At 45.7% G+C, this 27204-nt stretch overlaps 3 protein-coding genes across 10 annotated transcripts in view; 1 reads left to right on the forward strand and 2 right to left on the reverse strand.

Moving 5' to 3' along the window:
- LOC310866871 (bone morphogenetic protein receptor type-2-like) overlaps positions 1–10684 on the reverse strand; it is a 40619-nt gene extending 29935 nt beyond the window's left edge. For 5 of the 6 annotated variants that reach the window (XM_083776658.1, XM_083776657.1, XM_083776655.1 and 2 more), the window contains exons 1-5: positions 10567–10684; positions 7154–7445; positions 6491–6688; positions 3632–3820; positions 83–190 (exon numbers count right to left, since the gene is read on the reverse strand). In XM_083776658.1, the coding sequence (XP_083632784.1) occupies positions 83–190; positions 3632–3820; positions 6491–6688; positions 7154–7205 (547 nt within the window). In that variant the 5' untranslated portion in view covers positions 7206–7445; positions 10567–10684. The remainder of the gene's footprint in view (positions 1–82; positions 191–3631; positions 3821–6490; positions 6689–7153; positions 7446–10566) is intronic. The other variant, XM_083776654.1, reaches the window with a different exon arrangement.
- Positions 10685–13327: 2643 nt separating this feature from the next.
- On the reverse strand, positions 13328–20842 carry osgepl1 (O-sialoglycoprotein endopeptidase-like 1; the record flags this gene model as incomplete). The annotated part of the gene is made up of 8 exons (XM_083777345.1): positions 13328–14205; positions 15127–15198; positions 16070–16200; positions 17445–17593; positions 18376–18610; positions 19213–19409; positions 20039–20232; positions 20535–20842. The coding sequence occupies 8 exons, from the start codon at positions 20840–20842 to the stop codon at positions 14121–14123; spliced, it is 1371 nt and encodes a 456-aa protein (XP_083633471.1). The 3' UTR covers positions 13328–14120.
- Positions 19267–26108, forward strand: alkbh6 (alkB homolog 6). 3 transcript variants are annotated; one of them, XM_083777352.1, is made up of 3 exons: positions 19267–19363; positions 24326–24407; positions 25233–26108. In XM_083777352.1, exon 3 carries the CDS (start codon positions 25291–25293, stop codon positions 26101–26103), a length of 813 nt encoding a protein of 270 aa, XP_083633478.1. In that variant the 5' UTR covers positions 19267–19363; positions 24326–24407; positions 25233–25290; the 3' UTR covers positions 26104–26108. The 3 variants fall into 3 exon arrangements, with proteins under 3 accessions (XP_083633478.1, XP_083633477.1, XP_083633479.1); XM_083777351.1 differs by lacking the exon at positions 19267–19363 and adding an exon at positions 22080–22128; XM_083777353.1 differs by lacking the exon at positions 19267–19363 and adding an exon at positions 22086–22128 and having other exon boundaries at positions 25236–26108.
- The last annotated feature ends 1096 nt before the right edge of the window (positions 26109–27204 follow it).

Raw genomic sequence — 27204 nt, forward strand, 5'->3', positions numbered from 1 at the left:
GACGCACCGGACAGTGGCGACATCATCACAGGGTCTTGCCCAGCGAATGTAATTGTTCTGTCTGTGTGCGTGCGTGCGTTACCTGTCAACATGCGGTATCCAAAGAACAATGCGGCGATGAGCAGCGCTACGACGGCGACCGACACCAGGGCGATGACCACGGTCTCCTCTCTGGGCAGAGCCTGGGGGTCTGCAATGACATCACTGTTACATCACTGTGACATCACCATCATTGAGTCAAAATGTTACATTTTGTTAAAAGTTTCAAAAATAGCAAAAATATTTAGCAGCTCAGGGTGTGACGTGTTGAGAGCGGATATAATAGATTGGCTACGTTTGTATTTTCATTTTGTGATTATTTTGATTTGATTATTATTGTTATTTCTAATTTAATGTTGAATAGATCCGAGGCCGATTGAAAAAACGCCACCTGGGAAGTGTTAACATTCAAAGGAAAGTAAAAAAACAAGAATTGATTAAATCAATTAACAGTTTCCGTGCCGCGAATGGATTACTCCAGGTTAATGTCGCTGCCATAAAAGACTTACGCGACTTTTGTTTTATGTGTTTAATCCGCCGTAATGTAAACAAAAAAAAGAAAATTCTTTTTCGCCGCTTAGGAAGAGAGGAGGTGCATTTCGTGTTGACAATGAACCGGAAATCGTCACATGCTGTGAGCTGCTAGGGCTTCTGGGAAATTGAGGCCAATGCAAACGCATTGGGTTCAACGCCTCATGGAGGCGGGTCCTGTGCTGCCTCTTCTCGGTGTAGCAAGATGGCGGGTGGTTCGATCGTTCATAACAAACGGGGGGAGCTATTTTCGCTCGATTTTCGCGGATTAAAAGCCCAAATAATTCAGCGTGTGCTCTAAAGGTAATACAACAATCTCGGCAGTGAAGGGGGGTTGATTAAAATGCGGGTTAATCGTAAAAAACAGTCAAACTGTTAATTACCAGCTGCATTGTTATTATTATCTGCGGGGGTCCGCTATAACTGCCTGTCAGTTTCAGCGTAATAGTTTAGGTAGGAACCAAAATCCTCTAAGGCGGAAAAATTGTGTTCCGAGTCGTTCTTTTCCGCTCAGACATATTTGTGGTGCGCACATACATACGGTTTAGCCAGAGTGTAGAGTAGGAGTGTAGCGACACGCTTTGATCTCGCCGCAAAGCGGGTGCCTATGGGCTATAGTTCCAAACATTGCTCCTATGACTGGAACTATCCCATTGAGATAGAATGAGCACTTCCACATTCCATTGTTACAATGGGAGTCAACGCTATATTACTGACTATATTACTCTGGGTTTAGCCAATGAGAAAGCCAACTGGATTAGCACATCGACGTCAGCCAATGAGAAAGCCAACTGGACTAGCACAGCGACGTCAGCCAATGAGAAAGCCAACTGGACTAGCACAGCGACGTCAGCCAATGAGAAAGCCAACTGGACTAGCACAGCGACGTCAGCCAATGAGAAAGGCAGCTGGACTAGAGGACTAGCTTGCACATCGATGATGACTCAGCAGCTGGCAGAAAATATATTCAATCTAATGAAAATAATTAATAAACCAATAGGCCTGAAGACCTGACAGTGAAAATAGCAGATCTGCAAGTTTACCATTATGGCAGGGATGCATGAACAGAGGCCTTCAGGAGAGAACCCTGTGTCTGTGTATGTGTTTGTTTGTTTGTTTGTTGTGCATGCGTGCGTGCGTGAGACTGTGTGTGAGTGTGTGTGTGTGTATGTGGGGGGGGGGGGGGGGTGACAGTGTGTGTAACACATGCAGGGATGCAGTATGCCATTGCCAGCATCCTGCAGCACACACACACGCTATAGTAGCTTGCACCAAGTATCATGGATGAACTTACAACCAAAATAATCAGATTTGAGAGGAGCTACATTTTGTTCATTTTGTGCCTCACTTTTAGTTTCATTTGTAGATCGGCAATTTACACAATGTATTGTTTTCTGACAACATCTGTATGAGGAATTATTCAGCCCATGTGTCCTGAATTGACCTTCTTTTCAACCTACATCATTGAGTCCATATTTCAGTATCACAATGAAAGCTCACTTTTATGGGGGCTTTGAGGGGCGCTAGCCCCTCTATGAGCAGCTTTGAGGGGCGCTAGCCCCTCTATGAGCAGCTTTGAGGGGCGCTAGCCCCTCTATGAGCAGCTTTGAGGGGTGCTAGCCCCCTATGAGCAGCTTTGAAGGGCGCTAGCCCCTCTATGAGCAGCTTTGAGGGGCGCTAGCCCCTCTATGAGCAGCTTTGAGGGGTGCTAGCCCCTCCTATGAGCAGCTTTGAGGGGCGCTAGCCCCCTATGAGTATGAGCAGCTTTGAGGGGTGCTAGCCCCCTATGAGTATGAGCAGCTTTGAGGGGCGCTAGCCCCCTATGAGTATGAGCAGCTTTGAGGGGCGCTAGCCCCTCTATGAGCAGCTTTGAGGGGTGATAGCCTCTCTATGAGCAGCTTTGAGGGGTGCTAGCCTCTCTATGAGCAGCTTTGAGGGGTGCTAGCCCATCTATGAGCAGCTTTGAGGGGCGCTAGCCTCTCTATGCGCAGCTTTGAGGGGTGCTAGCCCCTCTATGAGCAGCTTTGAGGGGCGCTAGCCCCTCTATGAGCAGCTTTGAGGGGCGCTAGCCCCCTATGAGTATGAGCAGCTTTGAGGGGCACTAGCCCCCTATGAGCAGCTTTGAGGGGTGCTAGCCCCCTATGAGTATGAGCAGCTTTGAGGGGTGCTAGCCCCTCCTATGAGCAGCTTTGAGGGGCGCTAGCCCCCTATGAGCAGCTTTGAGGGGTGCTAGCCTCTCTAAGAGCAGCTTTGAGGGGTGCTAGCCTCTCCAATGAGCAGCTTTGTGTGTTTGTGTGAATGTTATGATTTGCTTGGCTCACTACACACACACACCCACACACACAGGAGTCTGAGCCCCGTGCACACTCCTGTTCTCCAACCACTAACACATGAGGCCAGAGATTGTCATCATCCTGTGTGTGTGTGTGTGTGTGTGTGTGTCTCCAGACAGTCTGTCTGCAGGGCGTGTCTGCACACGCTCAACTTAAAAGACAATTAAACACAGACACACATACTCTCTCTCTCTCCCTCTCTCTCTCGCTCTCTCACACACACACACACACAACATCCTGTCTCACCCACCTCACACAGTCATTAGGAAAAGCCAAAAGGAATGCAAACAAACGGCGCACGCGCACGCGCACACACACACACACACACACACACACACACACACACACACACACACACACACACACACACACACACACACACACACACACACACACACACACACACACACACCGTAACAAGTATTTCCTGAGTATTCTCCCATGAATACAATAACCTCTCCCTCTCTCTCTCTCTCTCTCTCTCTCTCTCTCTCTCTGTTCCACACTCCATAGTTCCAAATATTTATGTCCTTGTATGTGTTTGTGGACCTACATAAATTGTTAAAATGCGTGCGTGCATGCGACAGTGACTCACAGACAGGCCGAGGCCAGGGAGGTGAGACAGGCAGTAGGACAGACAGTACTCACAGACAGGCCGGGGCCAGGGGGGTGAGACAGGCAGGAGGACAGACAGGTCCTCGGTGTAGTTGAGGTTACACAGTACTCACAGACAGGCCGGGGCCAGGGGGGTGAGACAGGCAGGAAGATAGACAGGTCCTCGGTGTAGTTGAGGTTACACAGGTCTCGGCTGCAGCAGCAGAATCTGTACGTCCCGTTCTGCACCTGGGAGGGCGTGGCCGTCACCCGGCAGCGGTCGTCATGGCACTCCTGCTGGTCGCCGATGTGTGTCCAACAACCTGGGGGGACAAAAAGGTCTTATTTCTGTTCTGTCATGACACTCCTGCTGGTCGCCGATGTGTGTCCAACAACCTGGGGGGACAAAAAGGTCTTATTTCTGTTCTGTCATGACACTCCTGCTGGTCGCCGATGTGTGTCCAGCAACCTGGGGGGACAAAAAGGTCTTATTTCTGTTCTGTCATGACACTCCTGCTGGTCGCCGATGTGTGTCCAACAACCTGGGGGGACAAAAAGGTCTTATTTCTGTTCTGTCATGACACTCCTGCTGGTCGCCGATGTGTGTCCAACAACCAGGGGGGACAAAAAGGTCTTATTTCTGTTCTGTCATGACACTCCTGCTGGTCGCCGATGTGTGTCCAACAACCTGGGGGGACAAAAAGGTCTTATTTCTGTTCTGTCATGGCACTCCTGCTGGTCAACGATGTGTGTCCAACAACCTGGGGGGACAAAAAGGTCTTATTTCTGTTCTGTCATGACACTCCTGCTGGTCGCCGATGTGCGTCCAACAACCTGGGGGGACAAAAAGGTCTTATTTTTGTTCTGAAAAATATTTCTATGTTAGTATATAGTTCTCAAATAATTCATCTAGAGGAAATAAGGACCCCCAAAAATATATGTATTTGGCTGCCGACCCCCACCTGATATAATTATATTGTTGTTCCAGGGACCTTGCCAGAAGCAAAGATTTGAGTTCGCTCTGAAAGAATATACATTCAAAGAGTTGCGCCACATTTTTAAGATTTTATTCAAAAATAGCAGATCTACAAGCTCGTAGCGCGGCACTCGGTAGCTCAGCTAAAATAATAAAAGGGGTTCCCGTCCAGAATGGGTTAATAATGAGGGGGGCACATAACCGTAAACATCTTCTCTTATGGGGGTCCTTGGCAAAACATTTCTATTGGGGGTCCGCAGGCTAATTAATGAGGGGGTCCTCTCACGATTTGAGAACCACTGACTTAAACAATGTACACACTTTACCTTAAACATGGAACCTATGTGAGTAGAGACGTGGAAACAGCAGATCTACAAGCTCGCAACGCGTCACGGCGGCTACTTTCAGCATGCAACGAACCGAGTGTGAGATCAGGCGTTGCGGCTCCATCACGGCCTGCCCAAATGTCTTCTGTCGACAATATTAACACTCCGAAATAAATCGCTGGGCGTCCTGATTTAATGGTTACGAAATACGAATACCCCCGGGCGTTATAGGTGTTAACTGTAGATTTAGTCGACTAAAATCGTAATGATATTAGGTCAGCTAAAACTAGATTAAAACAAACTTTTCAGATGAATTAAATAATAAATAATAATAAACTTTATTTGTATAGCACCTTTCATACATAAATGCAACTCAAAGTGCTTCACAGGGCAGAACATAAAAACAGCAATAAAACACAGGCAAGCAGTTAGAAAGATAAAACAATGGTAAAGAGCATACAAAATAAAAGGATAAAAACATAGATGGACGAAAAACAAAGCACAGCAAATCAGTCAAAACAGAGATGTTAAAAACTCAACCAAAAGCGAGAGTAAAGAGGTGAGTCTTGAGTTGAGCTTTAAAAATGTTGAAATGGAAGTCTATTTCAGGCTGTAGGCCCACAGAAGTAGAAAGCTGCCTCACCATATTGCAGGCCATCAGTGGAGGACCTGAGGGGGCGGTTAGTTACGTACCAATCCGTACCAATCCTAAAAACCACCGGGAGCCAATGTAGTGAGTATCAAACTGGAGTAATATGATCTCTCATCTTAGTTTTAGTTAAAACCCTAGCAGCCGCATTTTGAACAAGTTAATAATAATAATTGCGAACGCAGTGATTGCGAATGCAATGAGCACTAACTATGAGACCCTGCAGATCATGTCTGTGTGTGTGTGTGTGTGTCTGTGTGTCTGTCCCGCTGTGACACCACCCGCCCGCCACCAGAGGGCGCAGCTGTAGCACACACACCCACACACACACAGGGCGCAGCTGTAGCACACACACACACACACACACACACACACACACACACACACACACACACACAACCACACACACAACCACACACACACACGAGCTGCTTTCGCTTCCCGCGTTTGCGCGTCTTACTTGTAATAAAACTTTATTTGTATAGCACCTTTCATGACATGAAATGCAGCTCAAAGTGCTTTACAGAACAATGGAGAATAAAAGAAAAGCAAGGCAACGACATTAAAAAACAAGCAGTTACAGTGAGGACATGAAAAATAAAAAAATAAAAGATCAATTAAAGGCAATGTTGTAGAAGTGGGTCTTGAGCTGAGCTTTGAAAATGTCTACAGAGGCTGCCTGACGAAGGTACAGGCAGCCTGTTCCAAGCCGACGGCCCGTAGAAGCAAAAAGCTGCTTCCCCGTATTTTTTAGTTGCCATTTCTTTGGGCAAAGCGAGCAAGCCGGCGGTGGAAGACCTTAGGGGGCGGTTTGGGACATATTTAGGCAGGCAGTCATGTAGGTAGGAAGGTGCGAGACCATTGAGAGCTTTATAGACAAGTAAAATAATTTTAAATCCTAAAAACAACCGGAAGCCAGTTGAAGTCTGTCCGTTGACTTCTTTGGCAGGGCCAAGAGGATGACTAAAACTAAATCAAAATTTGCTGTAAAAATGAACACTGCTCTAGTGTGTGTGTGTGTCCCCGTATGATTCCCACTCACCTTGCTTAACGAGGTGAATCTCGCCATCTCTGCTTTTTTCCCACAATCCATAGCAGCGGGATCCCTCGCCGCAGCGGATGGTGGCGTTCTCGCGCTGCCCCGCCCCTCGAAGCTCATTGGTGGAACCGCCACCGCGCGACTCCTCCCACTGCGGCTGGTTGTCGACGAACGCACACTTCCTCTGCTCCGCACGCACGGCTAGACACACACACACACACACCTTTTAAAATCACCCTTAAAAACTACAAAAGACAGACAGACAAAGACTGTTCAAATTAGCTTGTGCAGTACATGTTTCACCCCACTCACTGTGTGTGTGTGTGGTCTACATTCCTGTGCAATAGCTACTTATCGTGTCTCCTCAAGGCTGTCTGTCTGTCTGTCTGTCTGTCTGTCTGTCTGTTAAATGGTGCATTTAGCAGACAGACAGCAGACAGACAGACAGACAGACAGACAGACAGACAGACAGACAGACAGACAGACAGACAGACAGACAGACAGACAGACAGACAGACAGACAGACAGACAGACAGACAGACAGACAGACAGACAGACAGACAGACAGACAGACAGACAGACAGACAGACAGACAGACAGACAGACAGACAGACAGACAGACAGACAGACAGACAGACAGACAGACAGAACAGACAGGTAACTCACCAGTGACAGTGGACAGCAGCAGTAGCACATTCACAGTCCCCCATGGTGACATGTCTGTCTATCTGCCCACAGATCTGATCTACAGATCCTTCCCCCGGTCTGTGACGGTGTAGCGGTGGATCTACAGATCTGCGTCCTGCATGGCCTCTAGTGCAGACTGTCCACCCGGTGATGGTCTGTCAGCTCTGGTATGATGGATGACATTTCTGACAGCGGTTGATTCAATTGACAGCTCCCCCCCCTCCCCCCGCGGCCGGTCCAAAGATCCAATGTCCTGGTCCGTCTGGGTCTTCTGGTCGTGTACAAAAATAAAGTAAAAAGAAACAAATATATTAAATATTAATTATTTATATTGATTGTATTGGTTTGTCATTTTCTCCAATGACAGATTTCAAGAAATGATGACACAAGTAAATCAATCGAGCATGATTATAATATCCTATAAGATCCTGAAGGCCTACGGTGTCCCTCCCAACTTCTGGCTCCAAAACTATGGAATGCACTTCCCATCACATTCAGAACTGCAGCCTCACTCCCAATCTTCCGCCGTAGTCTGAAAACCCACCTCTTCAGACTCCACCATGGCCCGTAGCATTTGCCCTAACCCCTTAGATAGCAATTTATGTAGACTTAGATAGTATTTTAAACAGACTTATAGCTTGTTTCGTAGACAGCATTAGAATTGCATTTTATGTAGTCATAGCACTTTATAGTACACATGTATAATATATAATATAGTATAGTATGTATAGTTTACAGAGATACCCCACTGTTACGTTCTTAGTTTATACATGATATTCATGATAACTACTTTTTATATAAGGTGATGTATGCCATGTTTTTATTATTGCTTAATGTAAGTCGCTCTGGATTAAGAGCGTCTGCTAAATGCCTAAATTGAAAATTGTAACTTGCTCCGGGCAATAGAGACACCCTAGCCCACCCTAGACACCCTAGCACCCTTCCTCTTTGTCACCGTCCTGAAATATGCGCTCAGGAAGGCCGTCAGTGGACAAAACAATGATTATGATGATTGTTGAGCCTCCTGTCGTTCTCAACTGTACTTCCAACTTTAAACTCTTTTTTGGTTAATACGATACTTTTTGTTTTTGTGTGAAAAGGTTAAATCTCTATATTGTGACAGTAATCATTGCTACTCTATTCATCATAGTGTGTGTTCAGTAACAGTGTTAAATAGCTCTATATTGTGGCAGTAATCATTGCTATAGTGTGTGTTCTGTAAGTGTTAAATAGCTCTATATTGTGACAGTAATCATTGCTGTAGTGTGTTCAGTAACAGTGTTAAACAGCTCTATATTGTGACAGTAATCATTGCTATAGTGTTTGTTCAGTAACAGTGTTAAATAGCTCTATATTGTGACAGTAATCATTGCTATAGAGTGTGTGTTCAGTAACAGTGTTACATAGCTCTATATTGTGACAGTAATCATTGCTATAGTGCATGGGTTTTCAACAGGTGGTCCGTGGACCACTGGTGGTCCGTGAAGGTGTTGCATGTGGTCCCTGACCATGCATTTAGTAATGTAGGAAAGTGAAGATTCATATTTGAATTTATTGTATTGACCACAAGTTGAGAAACAATGCAGTAAATAATCTGGTGACAATTGATGACGCATCAATGTTGTCAGTTACTGGGAAGACGGATGTCAAGAACTTCCACAGAAAAGTGAGTTAGAATCTCAAGGGAAACTGTACCGGATTGCCTGGTTGAGTCACCATTATAAGGAAATGTGCCCATAATGAATTGCAAGTGTCTGCTTACTGAGTCATAGAATAAGTTACAATGAACACATTGAACAGTAACATGAGTTTATATGGAAGGTTAATTTCTTTCCCCCACAACACGACCATATCCCCCCTCCCAACACAACAATGGTCCCCAGGTTGATTCTCAGTCAGGGTGGTGGTCCCCAGGTTGATTCTCAGTCAGGGTGGTGGTCCCCAGGTTGATTCTCAGTCAGGGTGGTGGTTCATACTCAGTTGAAAACCCCTGCTATAGTGTGTTCAGTAACAGTGTTAAATAGCTCTATAATACAGTATTATAGAGCTATAATAGCTACTATAGCAATGATTACTGTCACAATATTATTGTGACAGTAATCATTGCTATAGTGTGTTCAGTAACAGTGTTAAATAGCTCTATATTGTGGCAGTAATCATTGCTATAGTGTGTGTTCAGTAACAGTGTTAAATAGCTCTATATTGTGACAGTAGTCATTGCTATAGTATGTGTTCAGTAACAGTGTTAAATAGCTCTATATTGTGACAATAATCCTCAATTGCTACTCTATTCATAGTGTGTGTTCAGTAACAGTGTTAAATAGCTCTATATTGTGACAGTAATCATTGCTATAGTGTTTGTTCGGTAACAGTGTTAAATAGCTCTATATTGTGGCAGTAATCATTAGGTATGCGTTATGTATGTACAGTATGTATGTATGTATGTGTGTGTGTATATTTGTATATATATTATTTTCTAATTAGTTGTATTGTGTGCTGCTCGCCGTTTTCTTTTTTTTGTTTATCTTGTCCGTTTTATTGTAGGCCTATTGTGCTTTTAATTTATACCTTTCTAGTTTGTCTCACTTTATCTGTAGGCTATACATTTACGATTCATCTTTATGTGAAAACGTAAAAATTCAATACAAAAGAATATATTTAAAAAATAAAGTGTATCAATAAATTAGGTAATCTTTAAGGTCCATGAACGATTGACATACTATTAATCACAATAATCTATCCATGTGTAAATCGGAGAGCGGAACCAAATGGACCCTTACGGGACAGGTCCATTTGGTTCCACTTGCACACTCAAGAGTTTAAATAAACCCTGGTGATTTTACAGTAACACCCATATATCCTATGTCCTCAAAACACACACACACGCACGCACACGCACGCGCGCGCACACACACACACACACACACACACACACACACACACACACACACACACACACACACACACACACACACACACACACACACACACACACACACACACACACACACACACACACACACTATAGGCTACTGTAGACGTTACAGTTACATCATCAGAATATAGGAATAGGTGAAAGAAAACAGAAAACCCCAACTTAATTATCAATATAAAGAAATACATAAAATATGTAATAAGTAATCCGATTAACATCCTCTCCTCGTATAGATGTGGAACACACACACACACACACACACACACACACACACACACACACACACACACACACACACACACACACACACAGATGTGATAGAAGCAGGAGGAGACAGACTGTCTGGCTCTGCCTTTAAAAAAAACGCACACACACTTAAAAGGCCTCTTGTTGTCGTCACTCACTATTCTAACATCATGTTTTAAATATTAAACATGTCGTCCATATTATATCTCACCTTTATCCCTGTCCTTTGATCCTTTCAGCGGCAGAAGGTCCCGTAGAGATGAACGTTGTGTGTTTAATGTTGTGAGGGTTTCAGAGCGGGCGGAACCCTGTCTGTCTGGCTGCTGGTGCGTCAACTTACAGAACACTGTGACACCACCGGCACCGGAAACCTTCACAATAAAAGCAATAGGCTACAGCAGAGAATTCTAGTAAGTTGGGTGGCGACACTAGCGTTGACTCCCATTGTAACAATAGAATGCGGAAGTGCTCATTCTATCTAAATGGGATAGTTCCAATGTTTGGAACTATAGCCCATAGGCACCCCGCTTTGTCTCAATGGGATAGTTCCAATGTTTGGAACTATAGCCCATAGGTACCCCGCTTTACAGCGAGATCAAAGCGTGTCGCCACTCTCTTACCATTCCACTCGGGAGACCTGTACGTGGGTCGGGGGACCCCCAGAGGGGGTGTGGGGGTCGCCCATATACTCTAAGGGGTCACCACATGATTTAGGGTGGTCCTCAGAGGGGGTGGGGGGTCCCAACATGATTTAGGGTGGTCCTCAGAGGGGGTGGGGGGTCCCCACATGATTTAGGGTGGTCCTCAGAGGGGGTGGGGGGTCCCCACATGATTTAGGGTGGTCCTCAGAGGGGGTGGGGGGTCCCAACATGATTTAGGGTGGTCCTCAGAGGGGGTGGGGGGTCCCCACATGATTTAGGGTGGTCCTCAGAGGGGGTGGGGGGTCCCAACATGATTTAGGGTGGTCCTCAGAGGGGGTGGGGGGGTCCCCACATGATTTAGGGTGGTCCTCAGAGGGGGTGGGGGGTCCCCACATGATTTAGGGTGGTCCTCACTCCTCAGAGGGGGTGGGGGGTCCCAACATGATTTAGGGTGGTCCTCACTCCTCAGAGGGGGTGGGGGGTCCCCACATACAGTGTGATTTAGGGTGGTCCTCAGATGAATAAAAAATAATCACTGCATCAAATATTGTGAAAATATAAGTTGCGAGACGTGATCTTGTAGATCTGCTGTAGTATTGGTATTGTGGACAGGACAGTGATATGCTGACTGCAAATATAGTGTATATAAGTGTATTGTGATGGACACTGCTGATAGGCTGACTGAAAATAATAAAATATGGACCTTTATTCTGAAGGCAAAGTGGCAGTTTCACTTTTCTCCTCCGCCTACTAAAACCGTTGTGCTTGTGTTGGTTATATACATACTCTATGGTTATATACCGCCACCTAGTGGAAGAGCAAACCCATTTCACCTGCCTGTGACATTCATCTTTTGACTTGTGAATTACAGCAAGTTGGTTTTACTATAATATTCCACAAGTCTACATGTATTATACTCTGATTTAATTTGAACATGTTTGATTTGAATCGTTGTAATAATAGCCTGATGTTGATCAAATGTGAGTTTATGGGTTTAACCCATTTAGACCTGAAGACGATTCTTTAATGTCTTCTAAATCCTGACAGTTTTTCAAACTCGTTCTCACAAAATGTTCATGTCAAGGACTCCCAAAAATATATGTAATTGGCTGCTGACCCCCCATCTGAAAAAATGTAGTTCCAGGGAGGGACCCCCCAGAAGCAAAGATTTGAGCTAAAAACATTCGCTCTGAAAGAATATATTCAAAGATTTGCGCCACATTTCACAATTTTTCTAAAATAGCAGATCTACAAGCTCCTTTCTAGTTTGTCTAGTTTGTTTCTAGCAGACCTACAAACTCATAGCGTGGCACTCAAGCGTGGCACCGTTTCTGAAAATTTTCAATAGCTAAATATAACATAATGCTTAAAACACCAAAAAGGGTTCCTGTCCAGAATGGTTTAAATATTTAAAACCAACTGGATTTAAATAATAATAGCCTACTAATTATCAGGTATTGTTGCTGTCGGACAGACACCTCTCAATATATATATTTTTAATAAATTAAACACCGTACCTAACCGGATCATACTACAGCATGATCATGTCCACGGACCCCCATTTGAAAAGATATGCCAGGGACCCCCATAAGAGAAGATCTTTACGGCTCTAGCAGTGATTCTGAAATTACAAGGACCCCCAGTTTGACATGCATTAGGCTACGGAAACATCTGTAATGACATTGCTATCTCTGGGACCCCGAATGTATAGGCTATTGTAAAATCAATGTTAATCTAACTGTTTAATTGTATTTTGTTCCATTTGTACACTCTCAGAGTTACAGACCCATAAGGGTCCATTTGGTTCCAAACTATCATGTGGCTGGGGACCCCCTGGAACTGCCTCAAGGACCCCTAGGGGTCCCCGGACCCCACTTTGAGAACCACTGTACTACAGTACAGCGTCACACAACAGTATCAAAAATAGAAGATCTACAAGCTGGAAACGCGGGGTGAATCCATGAGTTTTGACCAGTGTTGATTTTGACAGCACATTTTAGATATTTTTTTCCTTCTCATAAACACATGACAAACTGGTGCTGCTTCCACTATAGCTGATAAAAAGCCTGCACAGTACTGACACAAACGACACAGGCTCGTTTCCATACAAAACCAGAGCATTTATTTACATGGTGGGCGGAAAGAAATAATAATTGAAATGCCTCGAAACACCTCTCTGATGTGTGTTTTATCAACAACTGAGTAGCTTCGGAAACCCAGACGTTTTTATTTCCAGGGAGAAAAAAAAAAGTCTGGGACCGAGTCCACTTCAATTCGGCATAGAGTAGCGCAAACGTCGATCACTCTCTGCTGATTTCTGATCGTCTGCACCTTTGTTAAATTGACACTAGTTTAGGAAAATTGGCCTCAGATCCTGTGCAGCAGGGGCGTGGCCCAGTGCGTTGCGTTTCAAATGAAATGCGAATCAAAAGACAGGGGCGGGTTCCACATGGAGTGGGCGCTACATCTAAATAAGACGGAAGGGAAACAATTGCTCCTTGAGCGGTGGTGGCCTACTACAATTCAATTTGGAATTGGATTCCCTTCGGACTATTTTCATGGTATGCACAGTGCTTCAGACCGGAAAGGGGAGTGTCCGCTCAGATTCTGAGCGCAACGTACTTCCCTCACAGGGATACGGTCCTTTTTCCCCAGAAGTCTTTCTCGCCCGCCTAGTGGCGAAAAATAAAACTTCTGGGAACTCAGATTAAATTGACACACACACGTACACATGTACACACACGCACACATTTACACACACACACACACACTCCTCTCTCTCTCCGTCGCTCTAATTAAATAGTCGCATGTCGTGCAGCCGAGTCTAGATTCTCCCGGCGGATCCTGCCTCTCGGGCGTCTCCCTGCCTCTCGACGCACGTCCGACTGGGAGGAGACCCCGGGGCAGACCAAAGCGCAGTTGGAGGAAATACATCGACTCACTGGCCTTGGAACGTCTCGGAATCCCCCAGGAGGAAGTCACTAATGTTGCTCTGGAGAGGGAAGTCTGGAGCACTCTGGTGGAGCTGTTGCCCCCGCGACCTGACTACGGATAAGAGGTTGAAGATGGATGGATGGATGGATGGATCCTGCCTATGCCATAGAAAGCATAGGTGGTTCCAAAGTCAGTCTTTTATCCTCAGCTGCAGCGGGGGAAGCTTGATGGATGCTGCCTTCACCTCTGCTGTGATGTCCACACCGAGAGGAGCTCTGCAACACAAACCTTTTCATGTCAAGGACCCCCAAATTGATACTAATTATCCCGCGTACCCCATTTGAAAAGATATGCCAGGGACCCCCCATAAGAGAAGATTTGTACGGCTCTAGCAGTGTTTCTCAACCATTTTAATTTCAAGGACCCCCAGTTTGACATGCATTAGTCTACGGAGCCCCATTCAAATGGCATTTCTTATCTCTGGGACACAAATCTATATTGTAAAATCACTGTTAATTTAACTCTGAGAGTGTACAAATGGAACCAAATGGACCGTCTCAACAGTTACAGACCCATAACATTGGTCCATTTGGTTCCAAACTATCATTTAGCTGGGGACCCCCTGGAACTCCCTCAAGGACCCCTACTTTGGGAACTACTGGAATAACATGTGACGTTCTGCAACACAACCACAATAACATTACAGTTAGTTTTATATTAAAGTGTCAGTATATTTAGTCATGGTTTTAATCATCATAGCTTAGATTTTATCTAGTTTTTATTTAATTTTGTGTCAGTGGAAAAAGGTAGTTTTCCGTTTTCGTCATATGTTTGTCGACGAAATCAACAAAATAAAATCACCCATATTTATTATAAATAAAGTACACAATTATACAAATACATATCATAAGGAACATATCGTCTCACCTGCATATTCAAATTTTTGTTTTTCATGAAATAGCGTCCTACTTGATCACAAAACAACGTCACACAGCATCAACAGTAGCAGATCTACAAGCCCGTTTTGAGCTTGTACTGTAGATCTGCTATTTTTGATGCTTTTGAATTTGAATCCTGAAAGGTAACCATTTTGTAACAGAGACCAACATCAAATATCCAACAATCGCAAACACCCATAAAATACAGAAAAAATAAACAGGCAGACTGTTCCTTTAAGGGGGAAGATGTTTACATACTTGGGTTCGTATCTCACATCCACATCAGGAGACAGGAGGCCCCTCCCTTCCCTGAGACGCTCCACACCGTTCCTACAAGAACATGCGCACGCACGGACACGCACGCGCACACACACACACACACACACACACACACACACACACACACACACACACACACACAACAGCAGGTCACATGACTAGAACCAGCCATTCCCCGGCACCCTTCACATTTGAAGGACCCCCAGGCATTAGGACCAGTGGATTAGGACCATACTGGTTAGGATACCAGTATATTTTAAGGCCAGAATACCAGTAGATTTTAAGGCCAGAATAGCGGTAGATTTTAAGATCCTTTTAACCTTGGAACTTTTAATAATAATAATTTTTATAGCGCTTTTCTATGCACTACGTGCCTACAACGGTCCATTCATTCATACATTGGGAGGTGAAGCGTCGAACAGTCGTCGCCAGCGTCCTCACTTCCGACATTCACACACCGATGGTGGCGAGCTCACACCGACCGACACATTGGAGGCAGTGTGGGGTTCAGTGTCTTGCCCAAGGACACTTTGACAGGAGGAGCCGTGATTCGAACGGCCAAAGTCCACTCTGCCGGGACTGGGAGCCGGTAGACCAATCTGTCGCGTGGAAGGACTAGGCTCTGCGGGTTGACTCCTGTCCGGGCCCCTCCTACGTCTCACCAGGTCCACTCCTGCTCTCACCAGGTCCAGGACCTGTGCGCTGCACCAGACTCCCAGCACCAGACACTTCAATCAGGAGTGGTGGATTCTTGAGCCGCAATGGTTCTGCAGGCTCCACCTGGCCAACGGTGGTACTGCAGGTGGTGCTGCAGGCTATACCTTTCAAGTTTCATTCCAAAGACTATGACTAAAAATAAAACTGAAGTTTGCTGCGAAAAAACAAAACTGCTCTGTTGTCAGAACTACTATAGAATACACACCATGCGATCATCACGCCGTTGTCAGTGCAGAACTTGGCAGGAGGACAGATCAGCTGAAGTCCAGTAGCCTCAGTGACCACAGCCAGAGCCCTGCGGATGTACTGGTTACTGGCCACGCCCCCAGAGACCACCTGGAGTACACAGGTGTTAAAAAAAACAAAAAAAACAAGACGGAAATTTATTTTCAGATCACCTGACCTGATGAGTGAAACGTTGTGAGAGGGGAAACCCCCAACAGTAACACGGCATGTTTTTCCCCCCAACGCCGGATTTTCCATACATTAATGACACGAATATCCTGGCGTGTATAGCGCCGCGCGGGGTGGATATTGGTAAAATCGTGTTTCCCTTAAGTTCTGACCACCTTATGATTGCACTTTGCACACACGGTTGGTCATTGATTGGCGTGCATCCTCTCTTACTTATTATTGAAACACCCGGTAGCACTGTAGTGTTGCAGAGCACCTGACGTCCGAGCCTGTTCTTTCACTACCAACGCCTCCATGATTATCGCTCGACTGCCTTGAAAACGGGGGAGGTTTTCCACCGTGGTGTGAATTGCATATTTGCATTGTTTAACTCCTGTGTGTTAGCGGCCTATACAATCGAGCGATAATCTTGGAGGCGTTGGTAGTGAAACTTATAAGAAAACTCGGACGTGACTGCCTTTGACGGCACAGTCCAGATGAGATGAGATGAAACAGAAACACCGCCCCTAAGTGTTTAGATTTAGAACTCCGGTGACTTCCATTATTTCTGTGATTTCATCTTTTGGACGTTGCCATGATCCACATGGAGAAACTTCCATAACTTCACAGTGGTAAATTAAATCTGCGCTACTTTTAAGTAAGAATAGCAGCAGGGGGGAATCGATTGGAGCAAAACTAGGTCTGTCCCAATCACGTTTTTTTGCTCCCGATCCGATCTCGATGATTTCATTTTAGAATCTGCCGATCTACATTGGCAATGCATTAAGAAAAAACACATTCACGTGTTAGAACAGACTTAGTTGCGCACTGGTGTTGTGTGCAGTACATAGCAGAGATATACAAGCTCACAGTCACGTAGCCATTGTGACACGTTGTGAGATTACAGATCTGCTATTTTATGTCCACGACAACTGCACGGCAACACTTGGGTGTCGTCGTGCATTCAGCAGTGCGTGGTGCATTCTCGGCATTATTTTATGTTTTTGCAGATCCGCACTGATCTCATCAATGGCCCATATGAAGTCCTCAAGACGGAAATCCGTGCCCAGGACGGAGAACTTAAAGCCCAGAGTACAACAGCACAACTGTACGATTCAGTAGTATAGGCCTGTCACAATTATTACATCATCGCCTAATCGCAATTATTTGATGGCCTCTATACTGACCAATGAGGGCTGAGATGGCGCCAGCAGGCCTCTGCTCTGACAGAACAGGATGGCGCGGTGCGTTCGCTTGGCCAGGTGAGACGCCACCGTGTGCTGAGCGGCCGCCGCGATGTCACACACACACGACAACAACGTGCCTTCGGTAACACCTGTGTGGGAGGGAACACAACACGCACGCACGCACGCACGCACGCACACACACACACACACACACACACACACACACACACACACACACACACACACACACACACACACACACACACACACACACACACACACACACACACACACACACACACACACACACACACACACACACACACACACACACGCGCGCGCATTTAGCAGACGCTCTTAATGATTTACAGTAAGCAAGAACAACACGAGGTAATACATCAAATGCTAGTAATCTAGGATCATACTGTAGGTAATTAAACGTTACGGTTAAAGTCCTACTATTTGCCACATATATCATTGCTGTATATGCAACATTTGTTCTCCACATTTGACCCATCTCAAATGCAGCTTGTAGGTCTGCTATTTTTGAAAAATGAAAATGACCTTTGAAAATGTGGCGCAAATCTTTGAATATATATTATTTCAACGTTTTTTACTCAAATCTTTGCTTCTGGGGGGTTCCTGGAACAACATATTTTCAGATGGGGGTCTGGCGGGAAATTACATATAATTTCCGGGGTCCTTGACAGGAAATATTTTGATAACCACTGACATAGAAACATGGGATTCTCAGAAAACTGTCAGGATTTAGAAGACTTTTGTAGAATCGTCATCAGGTCTAAATGGGTTAATACAACCAGATAGGACTTTTCTGTTTGGATGAATGGGCTGTCAATGGGAAGTTGCACCTAGTTAGCACCTTACTGGCAACATGGCCGCGGTGTGCATGAGGTCAACTGAGGAGAATTACCTTCCTCCTGTTCCCTCTTCATTATCTCCATGGTGACCTGGTTGCGAAACCCTGCGAAGGAGAAGTTGCAGTCTCGCAGCATTCCCATGGGTGTCCTGAAGGTCATCGCCCTGCGGTCGCCTCCACGCTCCCCCAGCGCCCTGCGGTCGCCGCGCTTCGCCAGCAGCTCGATGGACTGGCCGCCGCTCAGCGCACTGCATTCTGGGTGTTTAGTCAGGGACAAACGCCTGGCTATCTGGAAACGTACCAAAGTACACAAAAAATTTATAAACGCAGGTTTTTGTTAATATTCGTGAATTCAAGACTAAAACCAGTTGTGGACTCAGATGTTTTACTTTAACCCATCTATGAGGTTGATTAAGAAGAAATTACAAAAATGTTATGTTGCCATATATTTACAGTAGGTACAGTATATAGCAACAAGAAACCCCCAAAAGGGGTCATTCCTGTCCTGAATGTTAAGTGGCTCAATTATAGAGCGCCTTTATCCAAGGAACTTTACATAGATTACATTCACCCATGCACACACACATTCACACACCTTTACATAGATCGGCTATATATTTTGTTATTCGAATCCTGTAACAGTTTCATATCGTTGCCGTCAGACAGAAATGTCTATATTTTAACGTTTTGTGTGTGTGTGTTTTTTTGTTGTAAATATTAACGCCTTACTAACTTGATCATACTAACTACGGCGTCACACAAAAGCATCAAAAGTAGCAGATCTACAAGCTCGAAACGCGGCGTGAAGTGACGGCGCTTTGAGCTTGTAAATCTGCATTTGAATCCTCCTGAACCAATTTGGACATTCTGGGTTTTTTTCGTCTTCGTTACCTTATCGAGCGCTTCGCCCGGAGCCTCGTCCAGCGATTGGCCCAGGAGCAGGAAGTCGTCGACCCCCCTGGCGACAGCCAATAGGGAGTGGCCTCCCGAGACCAGCAGGACCAGGAAGGGGAAGTGGAGGTCGGGACGGAGCATCCGCACGGTGAGCGCGTGCGCCTCCATGTGGTGGATGGGGATGAACGGCAGGCCTGGACACATGACATCACCATTACATCATCATGACATCATCATTACATCATCATTACATCATCACATGTGGTGGATGGGTCAGATCAGAGCTTCCGTTGCTCCAGACTGTATGACGGAAGCATTTATATTTTCCTCATGATCAGAGCTTCCGTTGCTCCAGACTGTATGACGGAAGCATTTATATTTTACTCATGATGAGAGCTTCCATTGCTCCAGACTGTATGACAGGAAGCATTTATATTTTACTCATGATCAGAGCTTCCGTTGCTAGAGACTGTATGACGGAAGCATTTATATTTTACTCATGATCAGACCTACCATTGCTACAGACTGTATGACGGAAGCATTTATATTTTACTCATGATCAGAGCTTCCATTGCTCCAGACTGTATGACGGAAGCAGTTGAAAATTGCGAGAGACAACAGTCTGGCAACGCGAGACGAGACTAGTGCCAAGGAACATAATGAAAGGAACGGACGCAAGTCACATGACTGGACGCCGGGAAGGGGCCATTATAACGGCACACTGCTGCCCTCTCCAATGAATTTCCGCGGCGAACGAGGCGTCGACATTTCTACGACTCTATGGCCGTGTCGGCCCTAGTGAAGGCTTTTACAGGTTTAGTACCGTGTCTCCTGACCAGGTTCAGGCTGAACTCCAGGCCCACGCCCAGGCTCAGGCTCATGCCCGGTTTGACCGTGGTGGCCACGGCCGACAGCTGGTCCGGGGTCACCCCGCTCTGGTCCAGAGCCTCCTGGACCACACGCTGGATGTGGTCCCTGTGCAGCTGCTGGGCCACCGGGGGGATGATGCCCCCCGCCCTGAAACACATGATAGGATAGTTACAGGCCTGGAATTTCATCCTTTTAGGAGCAAAGCCACTTGGCCTTTAGTGTGTTCAACCTTTTGAGGGAACAAAGGGCCAGGGCATGAAGGCCATCAATTAAAACAATGATAACAATGATTAAGTCCCCGGTCATAATTATTTTAGCTTAAAGGTTAAAGGATGATTCATATTCTTTTCCCATGGCGAACATTGGTTCAGAACAGTGCTTCTTAAATAAATAATCGCAGCTTTAAATAACAAAATATAAGAAGCTATATATATTGTACACAGACAGACCTCAGATGAACTTCGTTCTGACAATGGAGAGCTTCTCCCAGGATGGTCCCTGTGTGGTCCAGCACAGCGGCCCCGGTGTCATCACAGCTGGTCTCAATGCCCAGGACCAGGAGCCTGGAGGAGGGTGCAGAACCGTACAGTCTCCTCCCCATGCCCAGGACCAGGACTCTGCTACTGGTGGTGGTGGAGGTTCTGGATGCTGCTGCACAGTGCAGTCTCCTGCCCAGGAGAAGCAGTGTGCTGCTGGGCATGGAGGCTGCTGCATAGTGCAGCCTCCTGCCCAGGAGAAGCAGTGTGCTGGTGGGCATGGAGGCTGCTGCACAGGGCAGTCTCCTGCCCAGGAGAACCAGTGTGCTGGTGGGCATGGAGACTGCTGCACAGTGCAGCCTCCTGCCCAGAAGAACCAGCCTGCTGGTGGGCATGGAGGCAGCAGAACAGGGCAGCCTCCTGCCCAGGAGAAGCAGTGTGCTGGTGGGCATGGAGGCAGCAGAACAGTGCAGCCTGTGCACTGGAACCAGTCTCTGCACTATACTACACTCAACAACATATTCATAAATAAAACATATTAACGTCAATGATGCTAAAATATAACTTTAATAACTACAATAACACAAACCTTCCTCAAACTTTACTACTGCACACAGACACAGCAGAGCACTATAGTCGGGGTGAGGGCGTGTTGCTTGTAAACAATTCCGTGCAGCAACAAACTGAACAGAGTGACCTCTGCAGGTTTTAATTATGCATCGAAAAACTCTTGGGAGAAAAACAATTAAGGTACGTTTTCATCACGGCAATAAATGACCAACGCCTGACGTAAATTAACAATAGTGGTGGTTATTGTTGTCACGGTGTTATTACTCTTTAAGACACTTAGACACGGTGTCTGTTGATGAATTGAACAATGTGGACCCTGTTGTAAACAAGTGTAATGCTTAATTGGGTCGTCCACTCACAGTTGACAGTCTTTGTATTGAGTTTGTGCTTAAAATGTACTGTAAATTCTACAAACTGTTAATAAAGATTTCAATCAATCAATCAAAGTCACGGTGACGGACAACGTCGACGACGCTTTGTTTCAAGGGGGACATTTCTCATCAGTGGTACGAGGCAGTGTTGCCATGTCCGCTTATTATAAGCGAACGTGGCTTGTTTTTTCTGTAAAGTTGCTTGTAAATATTGGTAGTTTTTTTTGGGGGGGGGGGCTTGTTTCTAAAGTGTAGTTGCTTATTTTGGGCTTGTTTGCTAATATAAATTGGGGTTCCCAGAGATAGAAATGCCATTAAATGGGGGTCCGTATAGACTAATGCATGTCAAACTGGGGGTCCTTGAAATTAAAATGGTTGAGAATCACTGCTAGAGCAGTGAAAATATTCTCTTATGGGGGGGTACGTCCTTGGCATATAATTTCTAATGGGGGTCCGCGGGGTAATGAGTGTCAAATTAACTTGGGGGTCCTTGACATGAAAAAGTTTGAGAACCACTGCACTGCTCTATGTATACGGTAGTCGCTGCCTTTGAGCTTGTTTTCACAAAAACCTGGCAACCCTGGGTACGCGTGGAGACCGTCCGGATGTGAAGCAGCTCAGCTGAGGTAAAAACATTACAATAAAAGCATGAATTCGACCTGAACAGACGCGCTGTGGGTTTATATCTGGACACATGTCGGTGGAGACACTCCTAAAGTGACCGGCGGTGCAGACACGATGCTCCAGAACGCTGTGGTTGGAACTATAGAAAGAAAAACAAGAAATAATACGACAAAACTGAATGGTGTGGACACACAGGTGTAATACTCGTGCTGACCTGAGAGGGGCGCCAATCCGCTGCCCACAGTAGTAAACTGTGGATAATTCAATTCAATTCAAAGGAGCTTTATTGGCATTTGGCACGAGAGAAAACATTATGTTTACACATTGCCAAAGCAAAAAGTGGAATAAAAACAATCAAGATCAAACATTGTATGTACAAATTATATATATTCAATATAAATAGGAATACAATAACAAAAAGAGTAATACTATCTTGTGGAAAAGATAGAAAGAAGAAAGAAAGATTGTGCATTTTCTGTCAGAGCTAGTTATACCTCCATTCCATATAAGAGAGGTTAGCCTGGTATAGACCTTAGAAAGTTAACAGCAGGATTTCAATGTTTTTGCATTCACTTAGTTTGACAAACCTTTGCACAAAATCAGCAATTTATTAAAAAGCAATGGCATTAAAGTGAGTTGCTCTGTCTCTATGTACAGCTCATGGTCCATAGTCCATAGCATGTGGCGGAAAGTCCCTTTCTGGTGCTTTTGGGCCAGAAAGGGATTTTTTTCCCACCGGAATAAAAATACTTTTAGTTACTCCCTATTAAAAGGATAGAGACTGAACCAGAGCGATAGCCCTGCCCCCGCTATTCATTTCAGTGGAAGTTGCCCCGGTGCGTTTTGAAGCATACGGAAGAACCGTCTACTAAATTTGGTGTGGCCTTGGTTACTCCACTGATACTCTACCAATATTGCCAAAAGAAAACCTCATAGACAAGAGTTTTCCTTTCTGGCCGGAAAAAAAAAACTCACTGTGAAGTGAACCACCTTTTCCTTTTAGGTGCGGGAGCTAACTATTTCCGTAGACAACGCCCTGGTAACGTCTGGTAACGTCTGTCCCAACAGCCAGGAATCTTGGTGTTGTCCTGGATAGTCAGCTCTCGTTCAAAGCTCACATCACAGCTGTCACTCGATCATGTAGGTTCACACTCTATAACATACGACGAATTAGACCGTTCCTCACCCAGGAATCAGCCCAGCTCCTAATCCAGACAACAGTCTTGTCAAAACCCGACTATTGTAACTCCCTCCTTACTGGCCTACCAGCATGTGCACTTAAGCCTCTCCAGCTGATCCAAAATGCAGCAGCTCGCTTGGTCTTCAACCAGCCAAAATTCTCACATGTCTCCCCCCTGCTCCGCTCCCTCCACTGGCTCCCGGTCGCTGCCCGCACAGAATACAAAACTCTGATGCTGGCATTCAAAGCAACCAAAGGTATGGCTCCCCCATATCTTACAAGTATGATTGAACCCTACAAACCCTCCCGCGCACTCAGATCAGCCAACGCAGGGAAACTGGAAGTACCCTCACTAAAAACGCCGGGCCAACGCTCCACACGTCCCAAACTCTTCTCCCTTCTGGCTCCAAAACTGTGGAATGCACTTCCCATTGCAGTCAGAACTGCAGCATCACTCCCAATCTTCCGCCGTAGCCTGAAAACCCACCTTTTCAGACTCCATCATGGCCCATAGCACTTACCCTAACCCTAGCTTAGATAGCATTTCTGTTGGCTTAGATAGCATTTGACACAGACTTATTGCATGTTATGTAGACAGCACTATAATTGTATTGTATATAGTTATAGCACGCCATAGTACATATGTATAGCATAGTAGTAAATATGTATAGTTTATATGTATAGTGTATGTATAGTTTCATTATATAGATATTCCACTGTTACTTTCTTAGCTTACGCATGTTTCATGATATTGATAAATGCTTTTATGTGATGTATTCCCATGCTTTTGTTCTTGCTTAAATGTTAGTCGCTCTGGATTAAGAGCGTCTGCTAAATGCCTAAATTGTAAATTGTAAATTGTAGGTGCTTATATAATTTCAATGTTCCCTTTTTGGTTGTGATAATAATAATTAGTGGGTATCGTCCTAACTCTGCTCTGCGCTGTTTGGCGTTTTTCCGTTCGATGTGGATAATGCTATCAAGTCTCAATTTGTTTGTTTATCCCATTTTTTCCCCAGGTTCTTGATCGGCAAGCGGGCCCCAGACCTGGCAACCAAATAATCCTGTCTGGATTCATTCATCTTCATTCACCGAGAGGAGGTAACGTAGTAGAATTAATAGTGATGTATTTTAAACGTTTTCACGTCGAAGATCCCCCTGAATTCATGTGCATATTTGGGATAGATCGGTTATTTTAAAATGAAACGGGGTTTAAAGTGGGTTTAAAGCTACGCGTTGTGAGCTTGTAGATCGGCTGTTTTCAGCAAGTGTAAAATTAAACTGTAGATTTAGGCGACTAAAAATCTTATGACATTTAGTCGAATGAAAACTATTCAAGAGACTATGGCTAATTGCAAACGGGGAGCGAGGAACGCACACTTTGTTGCCTGGATCAACACAGGTCTCCCCCAGGTCTGCTCAAGAGGGACGCGACAAGGCAGGCGTAAAAAAAAAGCTTAACTGAATCCACGTCTGGTGAATCGCGGGCGTGTGCACGAAACGAGCATGCGCGCACAACAAATTTGCTCACGTAAATACGCTTGCGTTGTCGTACACCGCAACTTCTCCGAGCAAAAACGCAGCAAAGATTTGCTGTCAAAAACAACACTGATGATGTCACATGCCCATATATGGAATAATATATAATTTATCCACATGATGTCACAGGGTTGTGGACTAATAAATAGACAAACCTTTTTGGGGTAGCTTATACTCTTTGAATAAAAAAAAGTCGAGCGAGTAATTTCTATACTCCTGTTGCCCTCGCTAGGGCAACCACGCTAATTATTATAAATACAAAGGTTAATATTTTCTCGAATGTCTGTGGGCTTCATTGATTTGATCACAATCTCCCGTCAACCAACCAGAGCTCTTCTTTTTAGAAGAAGGACCATCAGTTTGATTCAGTGACTTTCCTTTTTAAAGGAGAAGACATTCCGTCCCGTGTCTCCCGTGGGAGGACGTCCACCACCGAGACGACGAGATGCAAAAGGAGACGTCGCAGCCCCTCCCCCTGCTCCCCGACAGCGTCCCGGTGGAGTTCCAGCGCTTCGTGGTGAGCGAGGCCCCGCCCACCGTCTACTACGTGCCCGACTTCATCGAGGAGGAGGAGGAGGCGTTCCTGCTGGGGCAGGTGTACCGCGCGCCGCGCCCCAAGTGGACCCAGCTGTCGGGCCGCCGGCTGCAGAACTGGGGCGGCCTGCCCGGTGGGGGGAGCGGGAGCGGCGGCGGCGCCTCCAACAACAACAAGGGAATGCTGGCGGAGCCCATGCCCGCCTGGCTGCAGGGCCTCTGCGAGCGCGTGTCGGCACTCGGCGCCTTCGCCGGCAAGCGGGCCAACCACGTGCTGGTCAACGAGTACCGGGCGGGCGAGGGCATCATGCCGCACGAGGACGGTCCGCTGTACCACCCCACGGTCACCACGGTCAGCCTGGGCTCGCACACGCTGCTGGACTTCTACCGCCCCGTGGGGGGAGGAGGAGGAGGAGGAGGGGAGGAGGGCGATGAGAGGAGCGCCGTTGTCGTCCCGGAGGAGACGGAGCAGAACCGCTACGTCCTGTCGCTGCTGGTGCGCCCGCGCAGCCTCCTGGTGCTGCAGGGTGACATGTACGAGCGGCTGCTCCACGGCATCGGGCCGCGTTGCGTCGACACGCTCGCCCAGAGCGCCGTGGCCAACCTGGAGGCGGCCGGGGCGGCGCCCGGGGACACGCTGACCCGCGGGACGCGCGTCTCGCTCACCATACGACACGTGCCCAAAGTCCTGAAAGTGCCCAAGTTCATCCTGGGGAGGAAATGATTGATTTGATTGATTTGGCGCTTCGACATGTTTGATGGATCGCGTGGTTGTTTTTCTTAGCCACGGATCACCGCTTGATGACATTTAGCGTCTCAGACCCAAAACTAAATAAATATTTTGTTGTCGTTGAATAAGATTTTGTCCACAATTCCATGCTGTGTTGATGTCTGTACCATTAGGAGAGATAGCATGATGTTGGTACCATTAGGAGAGATAACAGGCAAACGTTGACAAAAATAACAATTCTTCTACATTCTATAATAAATGAATGCCAGAGACGAAAAACAGTCTAAGTCCACACTATTTATCCATAATGTATAAATGATAGATAAGGGGTCAGGACAACGAGGCCTTTTCGTGGAGGGGTCAGAATGAAATTTGGACTTTTTCGTCTGTTCAATTGTATATACCAGTCTTGTAAATGAAGTAATGCAGATGTTTAACAACAATAATTTAACTCTTGTAGAGTTAGAAAAAGTCTAAAAGGTTTTAATTACCAGATCCTGCAGATATCTGAGCGATATGGCAGAAATCAGATATCGCAACTATTTCTTGACCAAAAAAAATGCAAAGGTAGTTAACCCGTTTACACCTGAGGCTGATTGTTTTCTGAAAAACCGTATGTTTCTATGTCAGTGGTTCTCAAACTACAGTATTTCACCTGCAGAATTAATTGGTCGCTGACCCCGATCTGAAAATATGTAGTTCCAGGGTCCCCCCCAATAGCAAAGATTTGAGTTAAAAACGTTCGCTCTGAAAGTACTTATATTCTAAGATGTGCGCCACATTAAAAAAAAAAAGATTAACAAGCTCGTATCAGCACTTTTACATTTTACATTTACAGGCTATGGCCACTTGGGGGCGGCAACGCACTGCTGTTAAATGCCACTGCCTGTTCCTTCCTCAGGTCATATTGATGACATTTAGTCGACTAACACTAATACATTCCAGGTGACTAAAATCATTGGTTTGCAAACACACCTGGGATATCGTTTATTTCTTAACGGGAGAACGTTTGATGAACTGTCTTCATCTCTTTCCATCTGTATTCTGATCATCTGTCTTATTATGCAGATGCATTTACCTTTCAGACATAATGAG

The sequence above is a fragment of the Protomyctophum parallelum genome (genome assembly GCF_964188405.1).
Source record: "Protomyctophum parallelum genome assembly, chromosome: 11".
NCBI lineage: Eukaryota > Metazoa > Chordata > Actinopteri > Myctophiformes > Myctophidae > Protomyctophum > Protomyctophum parallelum.

Excerpts from the sequence above, each read along its gene's own strand:
- alkbh6 (XM_083777352.1), top strand. The coding sequence starts at position 25,291 with ATGCAAAAGGAGACGTCGCAGCCCCTCCCCCTGCTCCCCGACAGCGTC.